The following is a 27,170-nucleotide window of genomic DNA, read 5'->3' on the forward strand; positions in this document are numbered from 1 at the left end:
GAGGCAGTCCATTGCTGGGACATCAGCGATGGGAAGCACAGAGAAGGATTCCTTATGTTCACTAAACAGCTGAATCGGATGGCATTCTCACAGTCCACTCAAGACCTTGCCATTTGTGTGCTGTTTTCATCATGCCAAAATCCTCCTTTCCCCCCATTTTGCCCTCCCACTTGCAAGTGGTGAAATCTGGGGTGGCTAAGATGATTTCTGAGGCAGCGGTTAAGGAAAGGGAAACCTGACAATTTCAGGTTCTATTAGCTTCTCGTTTTTCCAAACTTAAGTTCAGTTCTCCACATTGGTTTGTTGTTGCATTAAAAGAAAATCCTGATGAAAATTCATCAGCATTTCCCCCCAGATATCTATCTATCTATCTATCTATCTATCTATCTATCTATCTATCTATCTATCTATCTAATTAGTAGTAGTAGTTGTTGTTGTTGTTGTTGTCTTCACCTTATAGTCACAGGGCAGCTTACGACAATTAAACCTGCTTTCCTTGGACCATCTCAGCGAGGCAAAGCGTAAATAAGGTAATTTTGTCTCAATAAGTGAACTGAAGCAAATTCCCCACCCCCCACCCCTGCAGAGCTAAACTTACCATTGCAAGGGGCCGTTGTGTGTGCTTTTCTTGCCAATAAATCTTTTTTGCAGCCTCCCTGGCTGCCCCTCCTGTGCCCTGAGCTGAAAAGGCGATCACTTCTTCTGGGCTTTAAATGAAGCACAGTCACCCAGGAAGGCTGCGAAGTGCAGGTGCAATGATTTCTAGAATGAAAGGAGGACACCCCTTGACGACATTTCGAGACTAGGGTGCTGCTTGTAGGGGTTTTTAGGATGATGTTATCCACAATTGCTTGACTTGTTTGTCACAGTTTTCATTGGTTTGGCATTGACATGTTTGCCACCCTGGGCTCCTACAGCGGACAGGGCAAATGGCATCCTCAACAAGCCCGCTTAAACCCAGCAGCAGTGGGGTGTGCAAAGCCACAATTCTTCCTTGCTGCCTCTGACCCTTCTGGGGGCAAAAGTGATAATATGGGTGCAATGGGTCTTGGCACCCTTTAAATCAGGGGTCAGCAAACTTTTTCAGCAGGGGGCCGGTCCATTGTCCCTCAGACCTTGTGGGGGGCCGGACTATATTTTGGAAAAAAATAATAATTAATGAATTCCTATGCCCTACAAATAACCCAGAGATGCATTTTAAATAAAAGGACACATTCTACTCATGTAAAAACACGCGGATTTAGAAGGTGATTGGGCTGGATCCGGCCCCCAGCCCTTAGTTTGCCTACCCATGCTTTAAATAGCCTGCCTTCACCACCTTCTGGAAGTTGCCCTGATGCAAGAGCTTAAATCTTCCTAGCTGTAACATCTTCAGATATGGAAGCTTTCGTCTCTACTTCCTGACATACGGTAGTTACCTCTAATTTCTCCACATTCAGATACACCAACTCCGTGCTTTCTCAGATGTAGGACAGTGGTGCTTGTTCATCCTGGGTAGGAGGAAGGTCATTGCCTGCTTTTAAAAAGCTAAATCCCTAAATTGCTAGGTCGCATGAAGATGTGATTATTTGTTGACCCTGAGGCTGTTGACACGATACAAACAACTAACAGAGGGGTGTGTGCAGGCAGGCAGGCTAGCAAAGAACATCTGTGGGCCAGTAACTGTTGTGGATTGGCACAGCTGTCTTAAGCCATTTACATATTAGAGCCTAAATATATTCAAAAAAAGGACAATATAGCAGGAGCTGTCTAAATCTATTTGCCTGAATTAGAAACTTAGTAGATTTTTTTGTTTTTTCAAAGTAGCTGCTTCTAGTAATGCAAGCCCAGGACGCATGCCAGCCTTCCCCAACCTGATGCCCTCCAGATGTTTTAAACAGTTCCACGGAGCACAGGTATGGTGACTGGATTCTGCCTCCAGCGTTGGAAGCCTCTGCATAGCCGTTGCTGGGATTCACAAGTGGGGAGAGTTTTGCTATTGTGCTCAGATCCTGGTCGCAGGCTTCCCACTGGGCAGGAGCAGCTCAGCAATAAATCACATGGAGTAAGTGAAGTTAACTCTTATTAGAAGAAATGGGCTGCCAGTGTGGTGTGGTGGTTAAGAGTGGTAGACTCGTAATCTGGTGAACCGGGTTCGCTTCCCTGCTCCTCCACATGCAGCTGCTGGGTGACCTTGGGCTAGTCACACTTCTCTGAAGTCTCTCAGCCCCACTCACCTCACAGAGTGTTTGTTGTGGGGGAGGAAGGGAAAGGAGAATGTTAGCCACTTTGAGACTCCTTAAAGGGTAGTGATAAAGCGGGATATCAAATCCAAGCTCCTCTTCTTCTTCTCCAGAGTGCAAGGCCCAGTGAGCACGGCAACTCTCACAGGTAGGTCTTGTCCCTATGAGGCAGTTGTGGAGACTGAAGGTCTCCACCTTCCCACAGTTCCCTAAGTCCCCCTCCTCCCCCAGGTCCTTCCCCAGCAATCTGAGACCCTGCTGCAGTGCCTGTCTCTGCTCCACCCTCTTCATACCTCTTCTGGTTCTGGGAGACCAGCGGGGAGAGGAGCTTTTTGCAGCAGGAGCGGGAGACACCCTGGCTTCTTCGCCAGCTTGACTCCTCTCTGCCTCTCGGACTCCCTCCTCTCTTGCTTCTGTTTCTGCACTTCTCTCCGCCACAGACTCCCTCTGCTCACTAAGCCCTGTTACCTCTTCCCAGTCTTCTCCCTCTGACCACTCTTCATTGTTCCACCACCAATCCTCAGGCTCTGAGCCTTCTTCCCTTGGGGATTCCCCCAGCTGATACCTCCCACCATTCCTCTACGTCCAGCAATTCCATGGGGACAGGATGCTGGTTCTAGACTGTCCTCCTTTGGCCTCATCCAGGAGCCAGGCTCTTCTTAGGGGGTGTGGAGCAACCCAACCAATTTTGAACAATTCCATTCCCTGCGCTGACATTGCCAAAAGTTGGGGGGCGGGGGTAGCTGTGACATAATGGCACCTGGGAGGAGATTGATGGGGAAATGACATTTGAATGCAATCTTTGTTTGTTTGGAAAGAAATACAGTTTATGGTCAGGAATCCCCTCGTCTAGCTTGGACTTGATGGTAACCAAGGGGAGGGGAGCTTCTGAGGTTTGAGCTATTCATTCATACAAGAATAGAAAGGAGCTTGTCACACATATATAGTTCTGTGTATGCCAGTTTATTTTATGTATTTATATTATGTCCCCAACATATATATTTTTTTAAGGCGGGTAAAAACTTTTCCAGGACAGATTGCAAGCTAATGATTGCAAGCTAATGAAAACAAGGAAAAGCCACAACAATCCACAATAAAATCTTTCAAAAACCGATTATTAGAAATGCCAGATTTTAAAGGGCTGAGAAAATACTACTACTTCTGGCTGTATCCAATATTAGACCTGCTCAGAGTAGATCCATTGAAATTAATGGCCCTAACTTTGTCACTTAGGTCCAATGTGGCATAAAGGTTAGGGTGTTGGAGTAGACCTGGGGGAGCAGGGTTCGAATCCCCACTCAGCCATGGAGCTCCCTGGCTGTGACCTTGGAATCAGTCACCGTCTCTTAGCCTCACCTACCTCCCAGGGTAGATCCTTGTGAGGTCCATCGCCTTAAGATCCTTGGAAGATAAAGGTGGCATAGAAATGAAATGAAATGAAAATATAAATAAATATTAACTCAAAACAAGTAATAGAATAATAATAATAATAATAATAATAATAATAATAATAATAATAATAATAATAATAATATCATTGCTGAAATGTATTGAATTGGATTACATCATGGAGGATAAGCTACTGGTCATGGTGGTTATGTGAAACCTCCTTGTTCAGAGGCAGTCTGTCCCTCAATATTTGTTGCTGGGGAACAAGGTCTGATGCCTTCATGTGCCGCTTGCAGATTGCCCTGGAGGAAGCTGAGTGAGCCCTGTAGGAAACAGGATGTTGGACTAGATGGGCCTTTGGTCTGATCCATCAGGGCTCTTCTTATGTGGGGGAAAAACTTAAATATGCAACACCTTCCTCCCCAGCAAAAAATCTGTGATTAGACATAATTGATCAGACAAGCCTCCACTTTCAAAGGCAGTCTACCCCCAAAAGCCAGTGTCCATGGCACACAATAAGAGAGGCCTGTTGGACGCTTGTTTAACAACTCTCTCTCTCTCTCTCTCTCTCTCTCTCTCTCACACACACACACACACACATACATTTTTTGCCACAACATAACAGAAGATTTCGGGGGGGGGCGGAGATTCTTCCACTGATTCAGCAGCTTCCCCAAATCATAAGACAGGGCTGTAAATGAAACAAACAGAAGTGTACAATTAGAATAATTTTAAGGGGTTTCCCCCCCCCTCTGCCCCCACCCAGGATCAAAATAAGTATACATTTTTAATGTGCCATTTAAATCCACCTGAACGTAGGGAGCTTAATTGAACTCGAGATGGGAAAAACAAGAAACGGAGATAAACCACCTTAACCCAGTATTGCCTACACTGGCTGGCAGCAGCCCTCCAAGGTTCCTGCATTGCAGGGGGTTGGACTAGATGATCCCTTGGGGTCCCTCCCAACTCTACAGTTCTATGACTCTAGGGTCTCACGCAGAGAAGGATCCTTGCCAGGGAGGTAGGGCACAAATCCTCAGTTTCTCCCAGTTTCTCATTTTTAAAGTTCAGATAGAGAGGCCTGGGAGGCCATATCTGGACCCTGGTGGAGATTCTCCATCTCTACCCTAAATATATTAGGAGACTCAGCTTGCAAATTTTTTTAAAAATGTTTTGGGGTATTGTATTCAGCAACCAGCAACCTGTTGTCCCGAAATCAGGCCCCATGGAGAGAAGGTATTTGGCCCACTGTTTGCCTGCATCCTTCTAACGATTAAAAACGCACCTTTTGCCCACATCTAATTTCCTCGCTACAACACACCCATTTATGGGCCGTGGCTTCTAGAATTAAAAACCTTGCAGAAGATGACGAGAGACCAAAAAAAGTGGACAAACTTGGGGAGAGATTTCTTCCGGGGGCCTTGCTCTTCTGAATCCGCACCGTCTTCCGAAATGGGCTTGAGCGACCCTTCTCGTTTTCCATCTCTCCGGATCGGGACCAATGTCTTCCAGTTTTTCCCTGAAACTGACACGGGGATTGGCTTTTGTTTCGATTTGACACTTGCGCGCCGATTTTCCAGAAACGTGGCTGAGCTCAGTGCAGCTGGCAGTGGCATTTAAAAAGAACAACATATGAACAGCACACAGTTTCTCCGGCTCCACCTCTTACCTCCCAGTTTTCCTTGCAGAGATATCTACCTATATATCCTTTCCCCCCTACTCACACCAATAGCCTTTCTCTCCACCCCCCCCCCACAAGACCAACAATAAAAAGCAGTGTACAGCACCCCTGTTTACTAGTTTCTGCCAGTCATACCCTTCTCTAGGAAACTCCATTCCATTCTCTCCCCTCCCCCATGCACTCCACCTAGTTTTCTGTCCCTCCCACGACCAGCATTCTGTGCACACTGAGCATGCTCAGTCCATACCAGGTAGTTCTTTGGGGTCCCCTCACCACACAGAACATCAGCTGGGTAACACCTGGGCTCCATTCACTCTGAAAAAATGAACTGTTTGCAAAAGGCTCCCACCGCCCAGTCACAAGGAATGTATTTCCTCACCTCTCCCATACTTGAAAGAAAAGCTCAGGTTCCGTTTCAGCTCCTCACTGTATCCACCAGGGTCTTCGTTGATGATGCCCAGATTGGTGTTCCATGTGGACCAGTTCACCTCATCCACCCTGTTCAGGAGAAGCAAAAACGTGGTCAGGTCTCCCCCTAGCAGCAACACAGTTGGGGAGGGAATGTGGGGGGCAGCCCATCTCCGAGACTGCTACTTCTTTTTTTGACAGAACAGGAGCAATTACATCATCCACCAGGGGAACTGATGGACCTTCCATGATACGGCAATGAGGAATGGGGTGATAATGAGGCTATCAAGCTTTTTTTGGGACGGATGAGCATGGCATAAACCAGGGAATGAGGAAAACAAATCCAGGCCGAGGCTGGATACAGCTTTCCTTTCCTTTGATGGAGTCCCTGCTTCATGCTAGTGGTTCACATGTTTGGCTTTCTCATTAAAGGCTAAACGTTGCATTTCAACTGGCGGAAGATCTTTTGTTGAAGCGCAAATGTGTTTTACAAGGGCTTTTGCTCCCAGGAAACTAGGATTGTAGTGATGCTGGTCCAAATCAGTTGGGTACTATGTTAGGCAAATGTACTACAGTGGTACCTCGGGTTACATACGCTTTAGGTTACATACGCTTCAGGTTACAGACTCCGCTAACCCAGAAATAGTACCTCGGGTTAAGAACTTTGCTTCAGGATGAGAACAGAAATCGTGCTCCGGCGGCAGTGGGAGGCCTCATTAGCTAAAGTGGTGCTTCAGGTTAAGAACAGTTTCAGGTTAAGAACAGACCTCCGGAATGAATTAAGTACTTAACCTGAGGTACCACTGTATAGAAGTGAGAGCTGGACCATAAAGAAGGCTGATCGCCGAAGAATGGATGCTTTTGAATTCTGGTGCTGGAGGAGACTCTTGAGAGTCCCATGGACTGCAAGAAGATCAAACCTCTCCATTCTGAAGGAAATCAGCCCTGAGTGCTCACTGGAAGGACAGATCATGAAGCTGAGGCTCCAGTACTTTGGCCACCTCATGAGAAGAGAAGACTCCCTGGAAAAGACCCTGATGTTGGGAAAGATGGAGGGCACAAGGAGAAGGGGACGACAGAGGATGAGATGGTGGGACAGTGTTCTCAAAGCTACCAGCATGAGTTTGACCAAACTGTGGGAGGCAGTGGAAGACAGGAGGGCCTGGTGTGCTCTGGTCCAGGGGGTCACAAAGAGGCAGACACGACTAAATGACTAAACAACAACAACCACTGTATACACTTTTTGGCTATCTGTGTGTAAATATACAAATAACACAGCTGCCTGCATTTTTTTTTTTATGCTGTTTGGCGAGGGGTTGGCAACAGAACCTCCTTGAGGATGCAGCTAGGCAGGATATGTCTCTCAAGATGAGCTCTTGTACTTCAAAATTTACTGCTACACCGTCACTTCCTGTTACCACTACCTAACAGATTGCTACAACCCAGAAAAGTGTAAACACGTGACTCCAAGTATTTCAAGCAAGCAAGGAATTCTGGGGAATACAAAAGGGTGACTTGCCAGCTGACCAGAGCTGTGATGAGGGCTGACAACTTCCGCACACCCAGTCCCTGAAAAGCTTCAAAAGTTCTCACCTGTCCCTGGCCACAATTTTGCAGCCTGAGAATGGGACCACAGAATTGGCGGGTGGTGGGTGGGCAGGTTTTGGCTTGGCCTGACAGCCTCTATTTCCTTGTCACCCCAAGGCGTACAGAGAGGGGAACCAGAATTACCTAAAGCACCAACGGTAATCGTTTTTCCCGTCCGGAGTAGTCCCCACCAGAACTTGTTTCCCAGATCGGAAGGAGTTGACAATGCAGTTCCAATAGCTGTTCTCGATGTTCAAGATGGTGATGGCTCTCTGGGTGGAAATATATATATATATCTCAGTTGGTAGAGCCTGAGACTCTTAATTCCTGTGTTTTCCAGAGCCTCCCGACCCTAACCCAGAGTTGGCTGAATTCACTCAGCAAAGACACACTGAGGCCGAGACACTGAGCATAATAATAATAATAATAATAATAATAATAATAATAATAATAATTTATTATTTATACCCCGCCCATTTGGCTGAGTTTCCCCAGCCACTCTGGGCTGCTTCCAATCAAGTGTTAAAAACAATACAGCATTAAATATTAAAAGCTTCGCTAAACAGGGCTGCCTTCAGATGTCTTTTAAAAAGAAGATAGCTGCTTATTTCCTTCACATCTGAAGGGAGGGCGTTCCACAGGGCGGGTGCCGCTACCGAGAAGGCCCTCTGCCTGATTCCCTGTAACCTCACTTCTCGCAACGAGGGAAGCGCCAGAAGGCCCTCGGCGCTGGACCTCAGTGTCCGGGCTGAACGATGGGGGTTGAGACGCTCCTTCAGGTCTACTGGGCCAAGGCCGTTTTGGACTTTAAATGTCAGCATCAACACTTTGATTTGTGCTCGGAAACGTACTGGGAGCCAATGCCAGACTCACCTGGAGCTTCCAAATGCTTTTGCTCTCCTGAGAAATCTTGTTGACCGTTTCTCCCATCAGGGCGATGAGCATGTTGAGGAGGAGGATGTATGTGACTATGACGTAAGTCACCAACAGGATGATGAAGACTGACCTGAAGCGTGGGGAACTAAAGGTAGTGAAACTAACGGCAAAATTAGGAAATACAGGTAACTGTGTGAATGCACTGGGCAAATAGGTCCATAAGAAAGATAGACAGAGAGAGAGGAAGGGAGGGAGTTCAGAACAGCACATTTTATACTTATAAATCACAAGGATCTCCTGTAAGTTAAAGGTTTGATGTCCATAGTTTGTAATTTGGTTGAAATGATGAAAAGGAATTGATGATGATTTAGGGTGTATACGGAAATAGGAACAGCACTCTTAATTACAGTGGTACCTCGGATTACAGATGCTTCAGGTTACAGACTCCGCTAACGCAGAAATAGTACCTCAGGTTAAGAACTTTACCTCAGGATGAGAACAGAAATCGTGCGGCGGCAGTGGGAGGCACCATTGGCTAAAGTGGTACCTCAGGTTAAGAACAGTTTCAGGTAAAGAATGGACCTCCGGAAAGAATTAAGTTATCAACCTGAGGTACCACTGTATTATAAATTGTAAGAGTTTCCTATAACTTCAGTAGTTATTCTTTACAATTGGGAGCAACTGATGCAAATAAATTGGTTATATCAATTACTATTGCTACTACGACCACTACTCAGATGTGCCCTTTACCAGCGGGTCCCAGGGCGGCTTACAACAATTTAAAATTCACAGGATTTAACAACCACAGGAATAGGTTGGATCCTGAAACGCATCTCTCAAGTGTCAAATGCTGGATGCATGTATGTATGTGGAGAGGGAGTTATGCAGCTTAGGGGCTGCCACAAAGAATGCCCTCTCCTGCGCCACCACCTCTGAACAATTAAGGATGTATTTACTCTCTTGGGAGATTCCCCCCCCCAGGTTTTAATGATTTATATTAACTTTTTGCAATTGTACGCATTCTTATTAGAACATAAGAAGAGCCTGCTGGGTCAGGCCAATAGCCTAGCCAGCCCAGCATCTTGTTCTGAGAGTGGCCAACCAGGTGCCTGTGGGGAAACTAGCACGCAGGATTCGAACACAAGAGCGGCCATCTCCCCTCCTGCGGTTTCCAGCCACTGGCTTTCAGAAGCATTGCTGCCTTCAGCTGTGGAGGAAGAGAAGAGCCTTCATGGCTAGTAGCAATCGATAGTCTCTCCTCCATGAATTTGTCTAATCCTCTTTCAAAGCCTACAAGTGGTGAAGGTCCTGTGTGAGTGTCTGGAGGCAGTTGGAGGATGGATGGTGGCTAACAGATTGAGGTTGAATCCTGACAAGACAGAAGTACTGTTTTGGGGGGACAGGAGGCGGGCAGGTGTGGAGGACTCCCTGGTCCTGAATGGGGTAACTGTGCCCCTGAAGGACCAGGTGCACAGCCTGGGAGTCATTTTGGACTCACAGCTGTCCATGGAGGCACAGGTCAAATCTGTGTCCAGGGCAGCTGTTTACCAGCTCCATCTGGTACGCAGGATGAGACCCTATCTGCCCGCAGACTGTCTCACCAGAGTGGTGCATGCTCTAGTTATCTCCTGCTTGGACTACTGCAATGCGGTCTATGTGGGGCTACCTTTGAAGGTGACCTGGAAACTGCAACCAATCCAGAATGCGGCAGCTAGACTGGTGACTGGGAGCGGCCGCTGAGACCACATAACACCGGTCCTGAAAGACCTACATTGGCTCCCAGTACGTTTCCGAGCACAATTCAAAGTGTTGGTGCTGACCTTTAAAGCCCTAAACGGCCTCGGCCCAGTATACCTGAAGGAGCGTCTCCACCCCCATCATTCTACCCAGACACTGAGGTCCAGCACCGAGGGCCTTCTGGCGGTTCCCTTGCTACAAGAAGCCAAGTTACAGGGAACCGGGCAGAGGGCCTTCTCGGTAGTGGCACCCGCCCTGTGGAACACCCTCCCAACAGATGTCAAAGAGAACAACTACCAGACTTTTAGAAGACATCTGAAGGCAGCCCTGTTTAGAGAAGCTTTTAACGTTTGATGCATTACTGTATTTTAATATTCTGTTGGAAGCCACCCAGAGTGGCTGGGGAAGCCCAGCCAGATGGGCAGGGTATAAATAATAAATTATTATTATTATTATTATTATTATTATTATTATTATTATTATTACAGGTTGGTGGGCATCCCTGCTTCCTCCGGGAGCGAGTTCCATAATTTCACTCTGTGCTGTGTGAAAAAGTGCTTCCTTTTATCTCTCCTCACTCTTCCAACATTCAGCTTCACTGGATGCCCCTTGTCTCTAAACTAAAAAGTCCCAAAGTCTGCAACCTTTCCTCCAAAGGGGAGTTTGCTCCACCCCTAGACCATCTCGGTCGAACCTTTTCCATCTCTACAATATGCTGTCTGAGACGAGGCGGCCAGAATTGTTCACATAAGTCTTAAAATGTCAGAACAAAATAGTCTACATGCGTTAAAAGAAAAGGGGAGCGGGGAGGCAAACCTAAAGTGGTAACTGTCCGTGAACTCCAAATCTCCCATCCCAATCGTGAACTTGAAAAGTTCTAGGCAGGTGGAGTAGAAGTTGTTGTAGGAGGGGCGACACTTTGCTTGACAGGTACTGTGAGTTTGGTTCTGTGCCAGCAGCTCGTCGTCGTCCTCAATGAGGGTCACGACAGCTAGGGAACGAGGAAGTAACCAATTCAGTTCACATTCCAAGGCAAAAGTACTTAATCCACATTTTGCAAAGCAATTCGCCAACCACAACAGCAGCCGGCTTTCGGAATCGTCCCTTGCAATGCAGTTCTTCAGCAAACCATTGTGTTCAAAATCACACTTACTGGGGGGGAAGCAGGCATAAAAACACATATATTAGTGAAAAGGAATTAAATTAGGTGGGGTGGGAATTGCTTTGCAAAAAGCCAAAAAAAGTATAATTAGGCAAAAACTGCATATACAAATTGCGTATGAAGTTGTTTTTTTTAATATCTATTTTTATTGGTACTTATCCAAAGATATGCAAAAGTTCATGCCCATTACAAAGTATCTTTTTATAATGCACCAGAATAAAATAAATACTTTAAAAAGTAATCTAAGCAGGAACAAGAGCAAAAAGAATAAAAAGGAGGGGGGAGGAGGAAAAGAAAGGAGAGGGAGAAAAGAGAGAGAGAAAAGAAAATAGAAAAATATATTTTCTTTTTAAAAAAAGGATTGTGTATCAAGAGAAATCTGCACTGATTAAAAAAATAATAATTGCAAACTGATGGGAAATGTGAAGAAGTGAACTGGAGTGAGAAGAATGATAAATGGACAAATTTGCCTCTACTTATTTATTTAATTGGGCATATTTCACTGTTTGGTGCATGGAATGTGGGAGGCTGCTCTCTTTGGGGACATCAGCCACTTCTCCTTGGTGCCTGGGATGTTCTGAGAACAGTGCAAATGTCACTTCGGTCTCTGGGGAAATCAGGAACTGGAAAAGCCTTGCTGATCTACTTGCAAATTGTACTGGTAGATCCCAAGCCTGTTTCTCCCCCACCTCTGAACTAACCCACCCAGCTTTTGCAGCACCAGGACATGTCTGTAGTTGTTCGCTTTCGTTCTCTCTCCAACCCCACCAAAAAGAATCCAAAACAGTCACTCTGTTACCTGTTGAAAAGCCCAAATGGAAAAGGAGGTAGACCACGATGAAACGACACAGGTCTCTCAGCATCATCTGCAAAAAAGAGGTGGAGGGGTGGGTGGGAAGAGAGAACCAGGACCCACCTGGATGAGGGTGGGCTCATGCAGTGAACCCTTCACCCCAAGGGACTAGCCTCTGCTACCCATTGCCCCTTTTATCCCAGACTGACCTTCTCCAGCATGACTGAGTAAATCCCCATCTGCTGGAAGCCACGAGTGTAATAGAGCAGGTTGGTCCAGCCCAGGGCCAAGGCGAAGACCATGAGGATGACATAGAGTTCTTGCTTGCTGAAGTACAGGATCGCTGAGCCCAGGATCAGGACAGAGTGGATGAAGCTGAGTGGGCAACAGGAGGAATCAAGCTTCCTGGCTGCATAGGGGATTTGATCCCTGGTCTTCCTAGTGCAACACTCTAACCACTACACCACACTGCCACTCACTTTAAAACACATAAAAGGGATGTCTACTGTTGGTTCAATGAAAAAATTGGCATAAAGAAATGAGAATTCCCTGGATGCCAAGTTCCAGGTGCTCTTTGGTGAGTGAATCCCAGCAGAGATTTAAAATCCCCAAACATGCAGCAAAGTAAAGTGTGGAAATACAATCTGTTAGACCTTTACAATATGTCGTTGAGAGTTCCCAAACTGCCCCCAGCATAGGAAAAGACCACATGTTTGGTAAGTTAAAAACTGGTTTACTTACAAACCCTTCAAAGGTCAGCTTCATGCTGTTTTCCATACATCAGAAAAGTTTCATAGGCAGATAAAACTTGGCCAAGTGGTGAAAGTTCCCAAATTATTTGCATGGAAACTCAAGAGAAGCTTGTAAGAGCCATGTGGTCTGAGCTGCAGCAACCACCTCAAAACCTCTTAACATGCTAAGCTTCTCAGGTAGATTGGGAGGAGAAGAAAGGCTTAGTTACCTTGTTACTCCCAAGGTGAGGGACAATGCTAAACCTGACAGGACAGCTTACTCTATGGAATTAACCCCTTCATGTGTTAATTAGACGTAAGCATGTTGGTTATATAAGGCTGGTTATATCACACTTACAAGAGAAGTTCACTGTAGCTGTTCGTAAAGATTGCTTTCAGGGATGGCTGTCTCTGCTTAAAATACTTGATCTAAAAAAAAAGCAGGAGAATAAATAGAGGTTGGTGTAAAAAGGGCTTCAGTCCAACAAAAACCCGTAAAGTCTTTTACCGCCACCACCCCTCACACAGATACACAATAAAATGACCTACCCTAACCCAGACAGCATGCAAAGGATGTGCACCAGTGAGCCACACTCCCTTCCTAATGTATTGCTGAATGATAAAGGACAAGAAATTCATCCAGAGAGATGATACACTGTCCTCCCAGTAGATTGGGATTGGAGCCTTAACCATGAAACTCACTTAATGGCCTTAGACTAACACGAGAACAGGGCCTTCTCTGCAGTGGCTCCCTGTCTCTGGAATGCTCTCCCATGGCTGAATATAGGACCACAAGCCACAGATATAGTTTGTGTAAAATATGACAAATAGGAGTGCTACCCCCTGGGCTCAGCTCCCAGTGCGGCAGAACCAGTTGCGCTGCCCTAGAACCAAGGGAGAAAGTTGGTCTTTCCCACTTCCTTTTCCAGTTCTATGGGATTTCAAAGGCTCGGATGAATCAGGATCTGACCTTTACCCAGATTCCTTGGGAAAGTGAAGCATTTGTGCGTTTGTGTGTGAGCATTTTCTCTGTTCCTGTCTCTCAGTGCAGGGCGGCAGATCTGGGGGAGGGGAGAGAGCAGTGACCAGAGGGGGTGGTCCCACGGCACACGCTAAAAAAATGCACATGTTCCCCCGGGACCTAAGCCCTTTGCCCACCCGTAAGAGACTCTGGTGAAGTTCTTACCCCTCTGAAGAAGAAATAGGCACCCCCCAACACACTCAGGATCTCCCCGGTGACTCGGAAATACTCGTTGGTCGTGTAATTAAAGGCGAACGGGGGCTGTGGACGAGAAGGGTGCAACTTTAGAGAGTCAAAACCCGGAGCCCGGCTGTGAATTAGGAATGAGTGCATAGCTGTCAACTGTCCCTTATTTGGCGGGAAACGCCCTTATCCCAGCGCCGTGTCCCGCTGCTGTCCTAGATTGATGATGTCCCTTAAATTTCCCGGGTTTCATGCTCGCCCGGCTCGAGAGGGAAGCAGCGGCTCAGGGTCCTCTGTCTCGAGAGAGTGTGTGCACGAGCTGCCGCATCTCCGTCTCACCCTTTTCCCCCTCAGGGGCACGTCGTGAGGAGACGGGTGGCGGCGAGCAGGCAGGCAGCCCCTCTCTTGCAAGACTTCCACCACGCTGCCAGGGGAAGCCGGAGGCGGCAGCGGCAGCAGCAGCTGAGGAGGCGGCCTGAGGGAGGAGGAAAAGGAGGGGGTGGGGAGGGATGCAGAAGGGTGGCGCTTCAGCGGCCGCCGCTACGCCGCAACTGCCTCATGCTGGGCTCCTCTCGGGCGGGGAAGGGCTGATGGAACTCATAAGCTAAGCAAAATCCCTTATTTTGGCTGCTGATGCCTTATTTTCAAGGCTGCTGGTCCCTTATTTTCAAATCTGTAAGTTGACAGCTATGTGAGTGTGTTGTAACAGGAGTGGCTAATTTGGGGGGGGGGGGAGTAGGCACATTTGCCCTTGGCGAGCCCTCTAAAGGTGAAATGCCAGCAGTGACTGTGGTCACCTCACACTCTCCCACGCTCACTGGACGTACAGGACTCACAAATGACACAACCATCCCGCCTTCCTCAGCTGATCTGTGCATATCAGCTCTGGAGAGGGAGCTACTGCCCCCTCTCCTTGCTAATAAAATAAGTGATCTGATGAGTGTGTGTGTGGTTTGCAACCCCAACAGAGCCCAAGGCAGAGCAGGGAGGTTTAACCACTTCTCTGCCCACCCCATTTTTATTTATATTTAAATGCAAAAATGGGGGAGATCTTTGGAGAGGGGGAGAAATTTTTGCTGGGCTAGGATAACTGATCAGGCTCCTGAGCCTCTCCCCGTCCCCATCCTGTAGTATAATAACTGTAGGCTGTAATGAGTAAGGACCACTAAGCCAGGTGTATGTCCCACTGAACATATTCGTTCCCAAGATAACTCGCATAGGATCACGCTACTGAATTACTGCATTGTTTTAGGAGACGTTAAATATGCGTAGTGCTTCAAGGAGACTTCCCCAACTCTGAGGTTGGTCAGGGTCTTACCTGGAGGGCACCAAGTCTGGCTTAAGGAGCAATGCCAAAGCAAGATATCTCATCCCTGCCTACACCACAAGACTAGAGAGCCAGCATGGTGTAGTGGTTAAGAGCAGTGGACTCGTAATCTGGGGAACCGGGTTCGCGTCTCCGCTCCTCCACATGCAGCTGCTGGGTGACCTTGGGCCAGTCACACTTCTCTGAAGTCTCTCAGCCCCACTCACCTCACAGAGTGTTTGTTGTGGGGGAGGAGGGGAAAGGAGATTGTTAGCTGTTTTGAGACTCCTTAGGGTAGTGATAAAGCGGGATATCAAATCCAAACGCTTCTTCTTCTTCTAGCGACCTGGCACAAGACTTGTTATCCTGTATCAGGTTGAGGGAACTCGTGCAAGGTTTCAGAAGGATATAAGATCTTGAGGGGAAATCCTTAAAAGGGGAGAGTGGCCCCCACCTGAAAAATAGCCCAATGATTTCTGTGCAGCGCTGACTGATTCGGTGGGGGTGTGTGGAAGCTGAGAGACAGAATGGAATGGAGTACCTGGGAAAGGGTGGGGCAGGCAGGCAGGCAGCATGGCCAAGAGACCCTGTTTGACCATTTTCCTGCAGGTCCCACTTCTAAAGGAATAGCACACACGCCCCACACGCCCATTCCCACCTAACCTGACCCTGGGACATTTCCACAGCTCCATATCAGGAAGAAATTCAGCAGGGGAAGCAAACTCCAGGAACCACGGGTATAGAAACCCCTTGCATAAGGGTTGGTATGAAAAAAGGAGAGCTAGAAACCCGAGAATCTCGAAGTTAAACCACCTCCCCGTGCTTTTTCGTTGGCCTGTAATAGGCGGCGACGGTGAGGATGACGATGTGGGCAGCGTAAATGAAGAAGTTGAAGTAGAAGAGGTGCTTGACGAATCGGTCCCATTTGTCCTGCAGGAGCTGGTTGAGAGGCTCCACCAGCAGCATCTCGTGCCGGTTCTGGAAGGGGGAAGGAAAGCAGACCGGTAGGGTGGGAGGCCAACAGCAGGTGGCGCCAGAGCCAGTGAAAGGGAGTGCCAAGCGCTAGGCTGGTTGTAAGTCAGATGACGGGCAGGTGGGGGCTAGCTGCCCCTGCTGCACTTTAATAGACCAGTCTCCCCACCGGAAGAAAACCAAGGGCAGAGTGGAAATTAAAAGGGCAAAAGGACTGCGATCAAAAATAAAAATGGCTGATTTTGCAAAGCAGTTCTCCAGCAGAGTAAGGGTTATAGCTGGGTAAAGTGTACATTCTATAGATGCATACAGTGGTACCTCAGGTTACATATGCTTCAGGTTACATACGCTTCAGGTTACAGACTCCGCTAACCCAGAAATAGTGCTTCAGGTTAAGAACTTTGCTTCAGGATAAGAACAGAAATCGGGCTCCAGTGGCGTGGTGGCAGTGGCTAAAGTGGTGCTTTAGCCCATTGGCTAAAGTGGTGCTTCAGGTTAAGAACAGTTTCAGGTTAAGAACGGACCTCCGGAACAAATTAAGTACTTAACCCTAGGTACCACTGTATGTGAAAATAAGATACCAAAATGCATTGCAAAAAAATTAAGCTAAGTTGGATAGAATTGCAGAGTTGGAAGGGACCCCAAGGGTCATTGAGTACGTTAGGAGGAATTCGCCCTGATGAGGACAAATTTTCATTAGGGCATTTAAATATATATATATATTGCAAACTGATGTGGACATGTGGAAGCGGACTGCGGCAGATTGGCCCATCCCTAAACCTGACCTCACTGAGGGCCATAAAAGACGCCTCTAAGCTGTGGCGCTGGAGGCCAGGGAATCAGGCCTCAGACATACCGGCGTCTCGCTGCTGTAAGCGATGATCTCCAGGACTGAGTTCTTCTCGCAGGTGTCGATGCTGGACAGGTCGTATAGCGACGAGTGAACAGGCCCATAAGCCCATTCTGTGAACTTCCGGGAGAGGTGGCGACACTCCGGCTCCTTGATCTCCCGTCTGAGGATGTACGCAAAGACCTAGCCATGAGAACACAAGGAAAAAACCCACAGGGTCAGGCCCATCTAGAGGGCCCATCTGGCCCGGCATCCTGTTCTCACAGTGGTCATTATGGGATGCCCGCAAGCAGGACCTGGGGCAGCAGTAACTCTTCTTCCCACTTGTGATTCTCAGGAACAGAAATTGAGAGGCAGACTGCAGAGGGAGAACATGGCCATTGTAACCAGTAGCCACCGGCACCCTTGTCCTCCGTGTCTCGTCCTCTTTTAAAGTCATAGTTTAGAGCCGGATCACTGCTATAAAGATGAATGTATTGCCAAAAATGTTGTTTTTGTTCCAAACTTTACAGATTGTGGACAAGATGGGTTGTATCAAGAGGTGGCAAAGAGATATCTCTAAATTTGTCTGGCAGGGCAAAAAGCCCAGAATAAAATTTAAAATATTGACTGATGCTAAAGAAAGAGGGGGGTTTGCCCTGCCAGACATGAAGTTGTACTATGAATCAGCAGCATTCTGCTGGTTGAAAGATTGGCTACTTCTTGAGAACACTGACATCTTGGACTTGGAAGGGTTCAATAATGCTTTTGGGTGGCATGCATATTTGTGGTACGACAAGGTAAAAGCTAATCGAGCATTCAAAAACCATATTGTCAGGAAAGCTGTGTTTAATGTCTGGACAAGATATAAAGACCTATTGGAAAACAAGACCCCAAGGTGGTTATCACCTATGGAGGCTAAGGCTTTGAAAAAACTCAATATGGAGGCCGAATGGCCGAAATATTGGGAGATACTAGAACAAGATCGAGACACATTGAGATTGCAGAGTTTTGAGAAACTAAAAGATAAAGTGTGAGATTGGTTACACTATTATCAAATTAGAGAGGCCTTTAACTTGGATAAAAAAATAGGCTTCCAGGTGGAAAAATCGAAATTAGAAACAGAATTGTTAGAACCTAAAACTAAGATACTTTCGAGAATGTACAACTTGCTGCTAAAATGGAATACTCAGGATGAAACAGTCAAATCAGCTATGATTAAATGGGCACAGGACATTGGTCATAACATTATGTTTGCTGACTGGGAAAAGTTGTGGACCACTGATATGAAGTTTACGGCATGTAATGCCTTAAGAGAGAATATTATGAAAATGATCTATAGGTGGTACATGACCCCAGTCAAGCTTGCAAAAATTTATCACCTGCCTGATAACAAATGCTGGAAATGTAAAGAAACTGAGGGAACATTCTTTCACCTTTGGTGGACATGCCCAAAGGTTAAGGCCTTCTGGGAAATGATCTATAATGAACTAAAAAAGGTATTTAAGCTTACCTTTCCTAAGAAACCAGAGGCCTTCCTTTTGGGCATTGTCGGCCAATTGGTGCCAAAGAAAGATAGAACATTCTTTATGTATGCAACAACCGCAGCAAGAATACTCATCGCAAAGTACTGGAAGACACAAGATTTGCCCACCCTGGAAGAATGGAGGATGCAAGTGATGGACTATATGGAATTGGCAGAAATGACTGGCAGAATCCGAGACCTGGGAGAAGAGTCGGTGGAAGAGGAATGGAAGAAGTTCAAGGAATATTTACAAAAACATTGTAAAATGTTTGAATGTTAAAATGATGTTGGATATAAAGATAACATGGCATTAGTGACATGGTAAAAAGAAAAATGCAAGAATGTTGTCAGGGGTTCAGGGAGAGAGACGCAGATGAGGGAGGAGACAGAAAGTGAGGGGGAAGGATTCCAGACTGACGAGGAAGAGGATGACAATGACCCAAGATTGTCCATGAGTCCGTCCAGTGAATCGGAGGACTCCCAAAAGGGAGCCCCTCTGGTCAAGCCAAGGGGAGCTAGAGGGGGAAGCAGTCAGGAGCAGGGAAACGAAGGGGGAGCCCCCAGTGGGAGTTGGAGAGCGAGACCGGCTGCTCCGCTGGAACGGAGTGAGGGGGGAGGAGTGACCAGTGTGTCAGAAGGAGCAGAACAGGAAGCAGAGAGGGGAAGGAGATCAGGGCAAAACGTCCTGCCGGAAGGGGAGGAAAGTAGTATCGAGGGCAGTGTAACTGTCGAAGGGAAGGTCAGGAGCAACGTACGCGCGCCAAGTTCAAAATGGGAGGCGCGCGGAAATGAAGAGAGTCCTGGGGAGGAGCCTGGTCCCAAAGCCCGAAGGAGGGGGGAGGAGGCGGCAGAGGATTCAGCCTCTGGAGAGTCCCGAAGGGAGAGAACACAGGGGGGCAGAAAGACCCTGCGGAAAAGGAAAGAGAGAAAGAGGTGGACCAGTACAAGCCTCTTAAACTGGTGTAGAGGCGGTACTGACTCAGAGGGGACTTCAGCGGTCTAAGCGTAACAGACGTAGAGTCACGCACCTCGGATGTAAAGCTACTAATGTTCTTCAATAAAAGCTTTTGTACATAAGCTGGAGTGGACTTTGGTCTCTTGTGAGCTGGGACCACGGGTGACTCTGACAGCAAGTCCCCTCCCAAAGAACGCAAAATTTTTTTTTGCAAAGCTCACGAACGGTAGCAGCCATGAGTGCGGAGGAGCAGCTGACAACACTGCGAAACGCAGTTACAGAACTCACCGCTGCAGTCATTGCATCTCAGAAGAAGAGTGATGAAGCGGAGAAGCGCTGCCAGGACCTGCAAACAAGGTGGGAGGGTGCAAGCAAGGAAGGGTTCCCAGCGTCCAGATCGGAGGGAATTGGACTTGGAAGGCGGGGGGGGCAGTCTAGTCACCCACTTCGATGGGAACCTAAAGCACTACCCAAGTTTCAGAGCAGACGTCTTGTATGTACTGCATTTGCTTCGTAATGACTTTAAAGATGAAGAGGAGAAAGTGGGGTTTATTGTGTCTCATTTGCATGGGGAGGCAAGAGCTTGGTTGCGCAATTTGTGGCGCGAAGACGGCCCTGCCCGCCGCGATTCTGATGAATTTATTAAAGCGATGGATGCTTGTTTCCAGTCAACCGTGGATCTTGATCTTGCATGCAGGGAAATGCACGGGTTGCGGCAAGGCAGAGCCACTGTGCGTCAGTATCATTCGCGATTTTTCGCCTTACTGACTGTATTAGGCTGGGAGAAGGACTGCAAACCAGTGAAAGATTTGTTCTGGGAGGGTCTCAGCGGCACCATAAAAGATGAACTTGCCAGGGGAGACAGACCTCAGACCCTGGAGGACGTCGTGCAGAGGGCTCTCGCAATAGGGGTACGGCACGAAGAACGTCCTTGGCACAATGAGGAGGGACGCCAGGCGCGTGCACCGGCAAGGACGCCTCCTTTTCTCCCCAGAGATTTCAGTCAGGCACATCCCTCGCCTCTGGCGTGGCAGGGGGAGGAACCGATGGAAATTGGTGGTGCTAAGGCTCAAGCAACAGCCAGAGTCCCAGCATCCGGTGCAGTAAAGGCGAAGCCTCCTAGAGGGAACAGGAAATGTTACATCTGTGACAGTGCACAACACATGGTGAAAGAGTGCCCCCAGAGGCCCCAGAAGCACACTGCAGCCTTAGCAACAGTGGCAGCAGAAGTGATGCAAGAGGAGCAGCCTCAGGGAAACGACAGTGCCTGGCTGGAAGCAGAGCTGCTGGGGCTCAGCCAGGCGAATCTGTAGAGCAGTCCCCAGTGCCTTTGCAACGTACAGACCCTTTACCACCCAAGCCAACGGTGCAGCTCACTGCAACACTCCAGTTGCCGAACGGAACCACCCTGGAAGTCCCCATCACGATCGATTCTGGGAGCAACGCGGACTTTGTGGGGGTGCATTTCGTCAAGCAGCATCGCATAGCGCTTCTGCCCGCGACAACGCCTCTAAACGTAGTCACGGTTGATGGCAGGAAATTGCTGGGAGGACAAGTTGTGCAACAGACGCCTCCCATGGAGATGCGGATTGGACATCATAGAGAAGTCATCAGCTTCAATGTCACCCGCCTGTCGGACACGCCTATAGTACTAGGCATGAGTTGGCTGGAGAGACACAGTCCTGCGATAGCGTGGTACCAACGGCAGATCGCCTTTTGCTCATCGTACTGTGCTCAACATTGTATCCAGTCCAGCCAGGAGGAAGGGGCGGAGCAGCAGCTGCAACTTGGCATGGCGCAGGCAGTTCCTCGCAAGTACGAGAGTTTCCTGGAGGTTTTCTGCGAGAAGGAAGCTGACCGGCTGCCGCCCCACAGACCTTACGATTGCGCGATCGACCTGTTGCCGGGGGCGCAGCTGCCGACTGCGAAGCTGTATTCCATGTCTGAGGACGAGATGCAAGAACTCAGGGAGTTCATAGAGCATAATTTGAAGCGTGGATTCATCCGGGAGTCCAAAGCAGTGGGGGGCAGTCCTGTGTTTTTTGTAAAGAAGAAAGACACGCCCCAGAAAAGACTCATTGTGGATTTCAGGGCCATAAATTCCATGACCAAGCCCAAGGCCTTCCCCATGCCCAAGATTGATGACCTCCTAGCGACCGTGCGGAAGGGGAAGATCTTCACCAAGTTGGATCTGCGTGGAGCGTATAATCTCATCCGTATCCGGGAGGGCGATGAGTGGAAGACGGCCATGTTCACGCCTCTGGGCACGTATGAATACAGAGTTATGCCGTTTGGTCTCCAAAATGGATCTCACGTCTTCCAAGCCTTTATGCATCACGTGCTGGCGGGGCTCCTCTACAAGAAGTGTGTGTGTTTCCTCGACGACATCCTGATCTTTTCGGAATCGCAGGAGGCTCATGAAAGAGACGTGAAGGAGGTCCTGCAGAGACTGCGAGAACACAGGCTCTACGCCAAGTTGGAGAAATGCCAGTTTGATGTGACGGAGGTGGATTTCCTCAGCTACAAGCTGTCTGACAAGGGGCTGGCCATGGACAGCGTCAAGGTCCGCGCCGTGTTAGACTGGAAGAGCCCACGCAATCGGAAGGAGGTCCAGAGATTTGTCGGGTTCGCCAATTTCTACCGCAAATTCATCACGGGTTTTGCAAAGGAGACGGCAGCAATCACGGACACCCTCAGTTCCAAGAAGAAGAAGTTCGCTTGGACGGAACAGGCGGAGCGCTCTTTTAGGAAGCTTAAAAGCCTCTTCGCTTCCGAGGAGCAGCTGATGCACGTGAATCCGGGCAGACCCATGCGAGTAGAGACCGACGCCTCAGACAGAGCGGTGGGAGCCGTGCTCCTGCAAGAAGATTCCCAAGGAAATTGGAGACCCTGTGCCTTTTACTCCCGAAAGCTCAGCAAGGCGGAGCAAAACTACACCATATGGGACAGAGAGCTGTTGGCCATCCACGCTGCCTTCAAAGCGTGGCGACACTTCCTCATAGGTGCCAAGCACACAGTGCAGGTCCGCACAGATCACAAGAACTTAGAGTATTGGCGCACGGCGAAGCTCCAGAGCCAAAGACACATGCGCTGGGCTGAATTCTTCGCGGATTTCGACTTCAGGATAGAATACATCCCGGGAGAATCCAACGTTATAGCCGACGCGCTCTCCAGGAAACCGCAATATCTCGAGGAAGCAGCGCCAGTGGCAGCCAAGCACATTTTCGCACCGCAGGCGTGGACGTGCGCTACCATCGCAGTCGACCTGGACGCGGTGCGACGTGCGTTGCAAGTAGATCGATTTGCACAATCCAAGATGGAGGCGCTGCGCAGGGGTTCGCAGAGAGAAGATGAGTTCCAATTACGCGACGGGCTGTTAACTCACAAAGGTGCCCTCTACGTACCGGGCGAAGAGCTCCGCGCGAGGGTTCTGCAGCAGTTGCACGACGCCCCCAGTGCGGGACACTTCGGCAAGGAGAAGACAATAGAACTGGTGGCCAGGGACTTTTGGTGGCCCCAGATGCGGGGAGAGATAGCGGATTACGTCGCCAGGTGTGACACTTGTCAGAGGTCCAAGCCAGTGCACCAGAAGCCAGCGGGGTTACTGGAACCGCTGGAGACGCCACAGCAACCGTGGGAGAGGGTGGCGCTGGACTTCGTCACTGACCTGCCCAGCTCCAGAGGCAAGACGGCGGTGCTGGTGGTGGTGGACCTGTTCACCAAGATGGCGCACTTCATTCCTTGCGCGAAGGTGGCGACGGCGGAACAGACCGCCAAACTCTTCATCGATCACGTGTTCAAGGTGCATGGGCTGCCACAATCCATCCTGTCCGATAGGGGGTGCCAATTTGTTTCTACTTTTTGGCGGAAGCTTCTAGGTATCCTGCATGTCAAGATCAACCTAACGTCGGCAAGGCATCCGCAGACCAACGGCCAAGCAGAGAGAGTCAACGCGATCATGCAGCAGTACCTGAGATGTTACGCCAATCAGCGCCCGGCGGCGTGGGTGGACTACCTGCCGATGGCGGAGTTTGCCTACAACAACACGAAGCACGCGTCGACGGGGGTGACGCCGTTCTTCGCGAACAATGGTCGTCATCCCAGAACCTTCCCGGGGTTCGTAACACCGGGAGAGGGGGTGACGCAAGAAGCCGACCAGTTCGCAGCAGAACTGCAAGAGGTGCACGAGGAGCTGCGGAGACATTTGGAGCTAGCCAAACAAGCATATAAGGTGCAGGCAGACAAAAACAGGAGAGTGGGAGAGGACATCCAGGTGGGGGACTGGGTATGGTTAGCGGCCCAAGCGATGCCAGCCAGGTCGTTGGCTAAGAAGAAGCTGGGACACAGGCAGCTAGGGCCATACCAGGTGGAGGCTAGGATTAACCCTGTAGCTTTTCGACTGGCCCTCCCCGAAGGTTCCAGAGTGCACCCGGTCTTTCATAGGTCGGTGCTCACTCCCTACAAGACCTCGCACAGGTTTCAGGAGTCTGAAACAGTACTGCACGCACGCACTCAGTCACCCGAGAGGGAGGGGGCGCCCAGGGCCGAACCACTCAACGAGGTCACTGAGATCCTGGACTCGAGATGGGGGGTAGAGGGAGTAGAATACCTTCTAGCCAGAGAGGGTACCCCGGCCAGTGCCAATATTTGGGTGCCGGACTACGCTTTAGACGAACCTCTTCTGAAAGACGAGTTCCATGCACTTTTCCCGCATAGACCCATGCCAGCCGAGTATTTTGATGACTGGCTCTTTACGCCCACACTTTCAGACAGTACTTTCAGGGGCTTTTCTTCCGCCGAGGAGAGAACGCCAGAATCAAGCCCGCCCAGGGGATCGTGTTCGGGGGTAGACACAGAACCCTCTTACTGGTGGGACGAGCAACCAGAGGACGACTGGCGCAAGAAATGGCTGACGGGGCCTTGGCAGGCAGCACCAGACGAAGTAGCAATGGAAGAGGGAGCCGAGAACATCTTGGGTGAAGAACCCGCATTCGAACACACATACACCGAGCTGCTAGCAGAGGACATTGAAGCAAACGAACTGGATCCTGCATCTACCTCCGAGGAGCTGCGGCTCCCACGACCTGCCTCGGAGGGCCGGGAGGGGGGAAGGGGGGGCTTCGAGGGGGGGATGGATGTCAGGGGTTCAGGGAGAGAGGCGCAGATGAGGGAGGAGACAGAGAGTGAGGGGGAAGGATTCCAGAGTGACGAGGAAGAGGATGACAATGACCCAAGATTGTCCATGAGTCCGTCCAGTGAATCGGAGGACTCCCAAAAGGGAGCCCCTCTGGTCAAGCCAAGGGGAGCTAGAGGGGGAAGCAGTCAGGAGCAGGGAAACGAAGGGGGAGCCCCCAGTGGGATTTGGAGAGCGAGACCGGCTGCTCCGCTGGAACGGAGTGAGGGGGGAGGAGTGACCAGTGTGTCAGAAGGAGCAGAACAGGAAGCAGAGAGGGGAAGGAGATCAGGGCAAAACGTCCTGCCGGAAGGGGAGGAAAGTAGTATCGAGGGCAGTGTAACTGTCGAAGGGAAGGTCAGGAGCAACGTACGCGCGCCAAGTTCAAAATGGGAGGCACGCGGAAATGAAGAGAGTCCTGGGGAGGAGCCTGGTCCCAAAGCCCGAAGGAGGGGGGAGGAGGCGGCAGAGGATTCAGCCTCTGGAGAGTCCCGAAGGGAGAGAACACAGGGGGGCAGAAAGACCCTGCGGAAAAGGAAAGAGAGAAAGAGGTGGACCAGTACAAGCCTCTTAAACTGGTGTAGAGGCGGTACTGACTCAGAGGGGACTTCAGCGGTCTAAGCGTAACAGACGTAGAGTCACGCACCTCGGATGTAAAGCTACTAATGTTCTTCAATAAAAGCTTTTGTACATAAGCTGGAGTGGACTTTGGTCTCTTGTGAGCTGGGACCACGGGTGACTCTGACAAATGTTTTAAAAGAAAAGGATGTAAAGGCCAGAGTAATATCATGTCGAAATTAAATAAAATGATATAAGGGATTAAGTTATAAAGAACATGCAAAAATGTATTCAAAAAGAAAGGGAAAATAGAAGACATAATAGGTTGGAATGTATAATATTGATTAAGATTTGAAAGAGGGTAAGGAGCTGCTAAATTTGATTGTGTAAAGGGGAATGCAGGGAAGGGAGATGTGAGGAAGTCAGGAAAGAGGGTTATAAAGATAAGAATTTAAAAACTAATTTTTCTTTATTCTTTGTTCTTTCTTATTCTTTCTGTCATATGTTTTTATACTGTGTTTTTTATCTCTGTTGGATTATGTTGTTTTTTACTGTATTTCTTTTTTGTTTTGTTTGATTGTAATATCTGTTTTATTATATAAAACCAAAATAAATATCTTTTTTAAAAAAGTCATAGTTTAGCTATGCTCTATGTGAAGAAGCACTTTCTTTTCTCTGCCCTGAATATTTCAACACTCAGTTTCATGGGCTGCTAAGTCCTACTATTGTGAGAGAGGGAGAAGAAGATTTTCTCTATCTGCTTTCTCCACTCTGCTGATAATTTTATACACTTCCACCTTATCTCCTCTTACTTGCCTTTTCTCTAAACTAAAGTGGCCCAGATGTGGTAACCTTTCCTTTCCTTTTTAAGCTTTGCAAGAGAAGCTTGATTTGGTCCACCAAGGTTTGAGAGATAACAAATGCAAGTTGAATTCAGAACACAAATCTCCCCAAATGGAATTAAAAGCGACAGAATTAAAGACTTCCTGTGAATCCCAAGTGCTGACTGGGGACAGGAGACTTCCTGTTGCCTCTCCGTATGATTTACTGTTTCTCCCTGGAATCAGATCACTCAGTCACTCTTGACTCAGAAGTGCCGCAGTCTCAGGCGACGGCTGCATCCCTTCCTGAGTCACGGTTCCTCATATGCCTCCTTCGAAACCAAACAGTGACCTCCCTCAGGGCTGAGTACTACCGGGGCTGTTGTTTTTATGTAGCTTTTAAAAAAACCAAACTATTTTTGAGAACTAGAATGGAATGCTTTCAGTCAGAAAACGTATGCCAACGGAAGCCTGGGCATCTCTGCCTTGCAACAAGGCGGGGCTATTATGCTATTAGCTACTATGCTATTAGGACGCAGGTGGCGCTGTGGGTTAAACCACTGAGACTAGGACTTGCCGATCAGAAGGTCGGCGGTTCGAATCTCCGCGCCGGGGTGAGCTCCCATTGCTCGGTCCCTGCTCCTGCCAACCTAGCAGTTCAAAAGCACACCAGTGCAAGTAGATAAATAGGTACCACTCTGGCGGGAAGGTAAACGGCGTTTCCGTGCACTGCTCTGGTTCGCCAGAAGCGGCTTAGTCATGCTGGCCACATGACCCGGAAGCTGTACGCCGGCTCCCTCGGCCAGTAAAGCGAGATGAGCGCCGCAACACCAGAGTTGGTCACGACTGGACCTAATGGTCAGAGGTCCCTTTACCTTTACCTTTACTATGCTATTAGCACCATTCTGCAGACGCAGGAGCCCAGACGGAAAGAACAGCGGCTGACAAAATCAATCTAGCTCTGATCTCCAGATGGATTGCTGGTTGGTGTTGCCAAATAATAATAATAATAATAATAATAATAATAATAATAATAATAATAATAATTATTATTATTATTATTATTTACTATTTATAGCCCACCCATCTGGCTGGGTTTCAACCCAGCCACTCCGGGCGGCTCCCAGTAGAATATTAAAAACACGATAAAACATCAAACATTAAAAACTTCCCTAAACAGGGCTGTGTTCAGATGTCAGATAGTTGTTTATTTCCTTGACATCTAATGGGAGGGCGTTCCA

The 27,170-nt window shown here is 48.6% G+C and overlaps 1 protein-coding gene and 1 long non-coding RNA gene across 5 annotated transcripts in view; one reads left to right on the forward strand and one right to left on the reverse strand.

Annotated features, from left to right (window-relative positions):
- The first annotated feature begins 433 nt into the window (after window positions 1–433).
- Window positions 434–26,060, forward strand: LOC309331809. Of its 2 annotated transcripts, XR_014151979.1 has the most exons (4): window positions 434–530; window positions 1,807–2,044; window positions 8,221–8,314; window positions 25,980–26,060. It is a non-coding gene; the product is annotated as an uncharacterized lncRNA (long non-coding RNA). The 2 variants fall into 2 exon arrangements; XR_014151980.1 differs by lacking the exons at window positions 8,221–8,314; window positions 25,980–26,060 and adding an exon at window positions 4,957–5,049.
- Window positions 3,746–27,170, reverse strand: part of TRPV1 (transient receptor potential cation channel subfamily V member 1) — a 30,068-nt gene continuing 6,643 nt past the window's right edge. The window contains exons 6-17 of one of the 3 annotated variants that reach the window (XM_081844101.1): window positions 16,925–17,101; window positions 15,910–16,074; window positions 13,773–13,868; window positions 12,945–13,015; window positions 12,065–12,230; window positions 11,862–11,928; window positions 10,717–10,891; window positions 8,161–8,293; window positions 7,432–7,559; window positions 5,672–5,790; window positions 5,007–5,214; window positions 3,746–4,302 (exon numbers count right to left, since the gene is read on the reverse strand). In XM_081844101.1, the coding sequence (XP_081700227.1) occupies window positions 4,290–4,302; window positions 5,007–5,214; window positions 5,672–5,790; window positions 7,432–7,559; window positions 8,161–8,293; window positions 10,717–10,891; window positions 11,862–11,928; window positions 12,065–12,230; window positions 12,945–13,015; window positions 13,773–13,868; window positions 15,910–16,074; window positions 16,925–17,101 (1,518 nt within the window). In that variant the 3' untranslated portion in view covers window positions 3,746–4,289. Of the gene's footprint in view, window positions 5,215–5,671; window positions 5,791–7,431; window positions 7,560–8,160; window positions 8,294–10,716; window positions 10,892–11,861; window positions 11,929–12,064; window positions 12,231–12,944; window positions 13,016–13,772; window positions 13,869–15,909; window positions 16,075–16,924; window positions 17,102–27,170 lie in introns of all 3 variants that reach the window. The other 2 variants (XM_081844102.1, XM_081844100.1) reach the window with 2 other exon arrangements.

This window comes from Podarcis erhardii (assembly GCF_964252035.2).
Source record: "Podarcis erhardii genome assembly, chromosome: 16".
Taxonomy (NCBI): domain Eukaryota; kingdom Metazoa; phylum Chordata; class Lepidosauria; order Squamata; family Lacertidae; genus Podarcis; species Podarcis erhardii.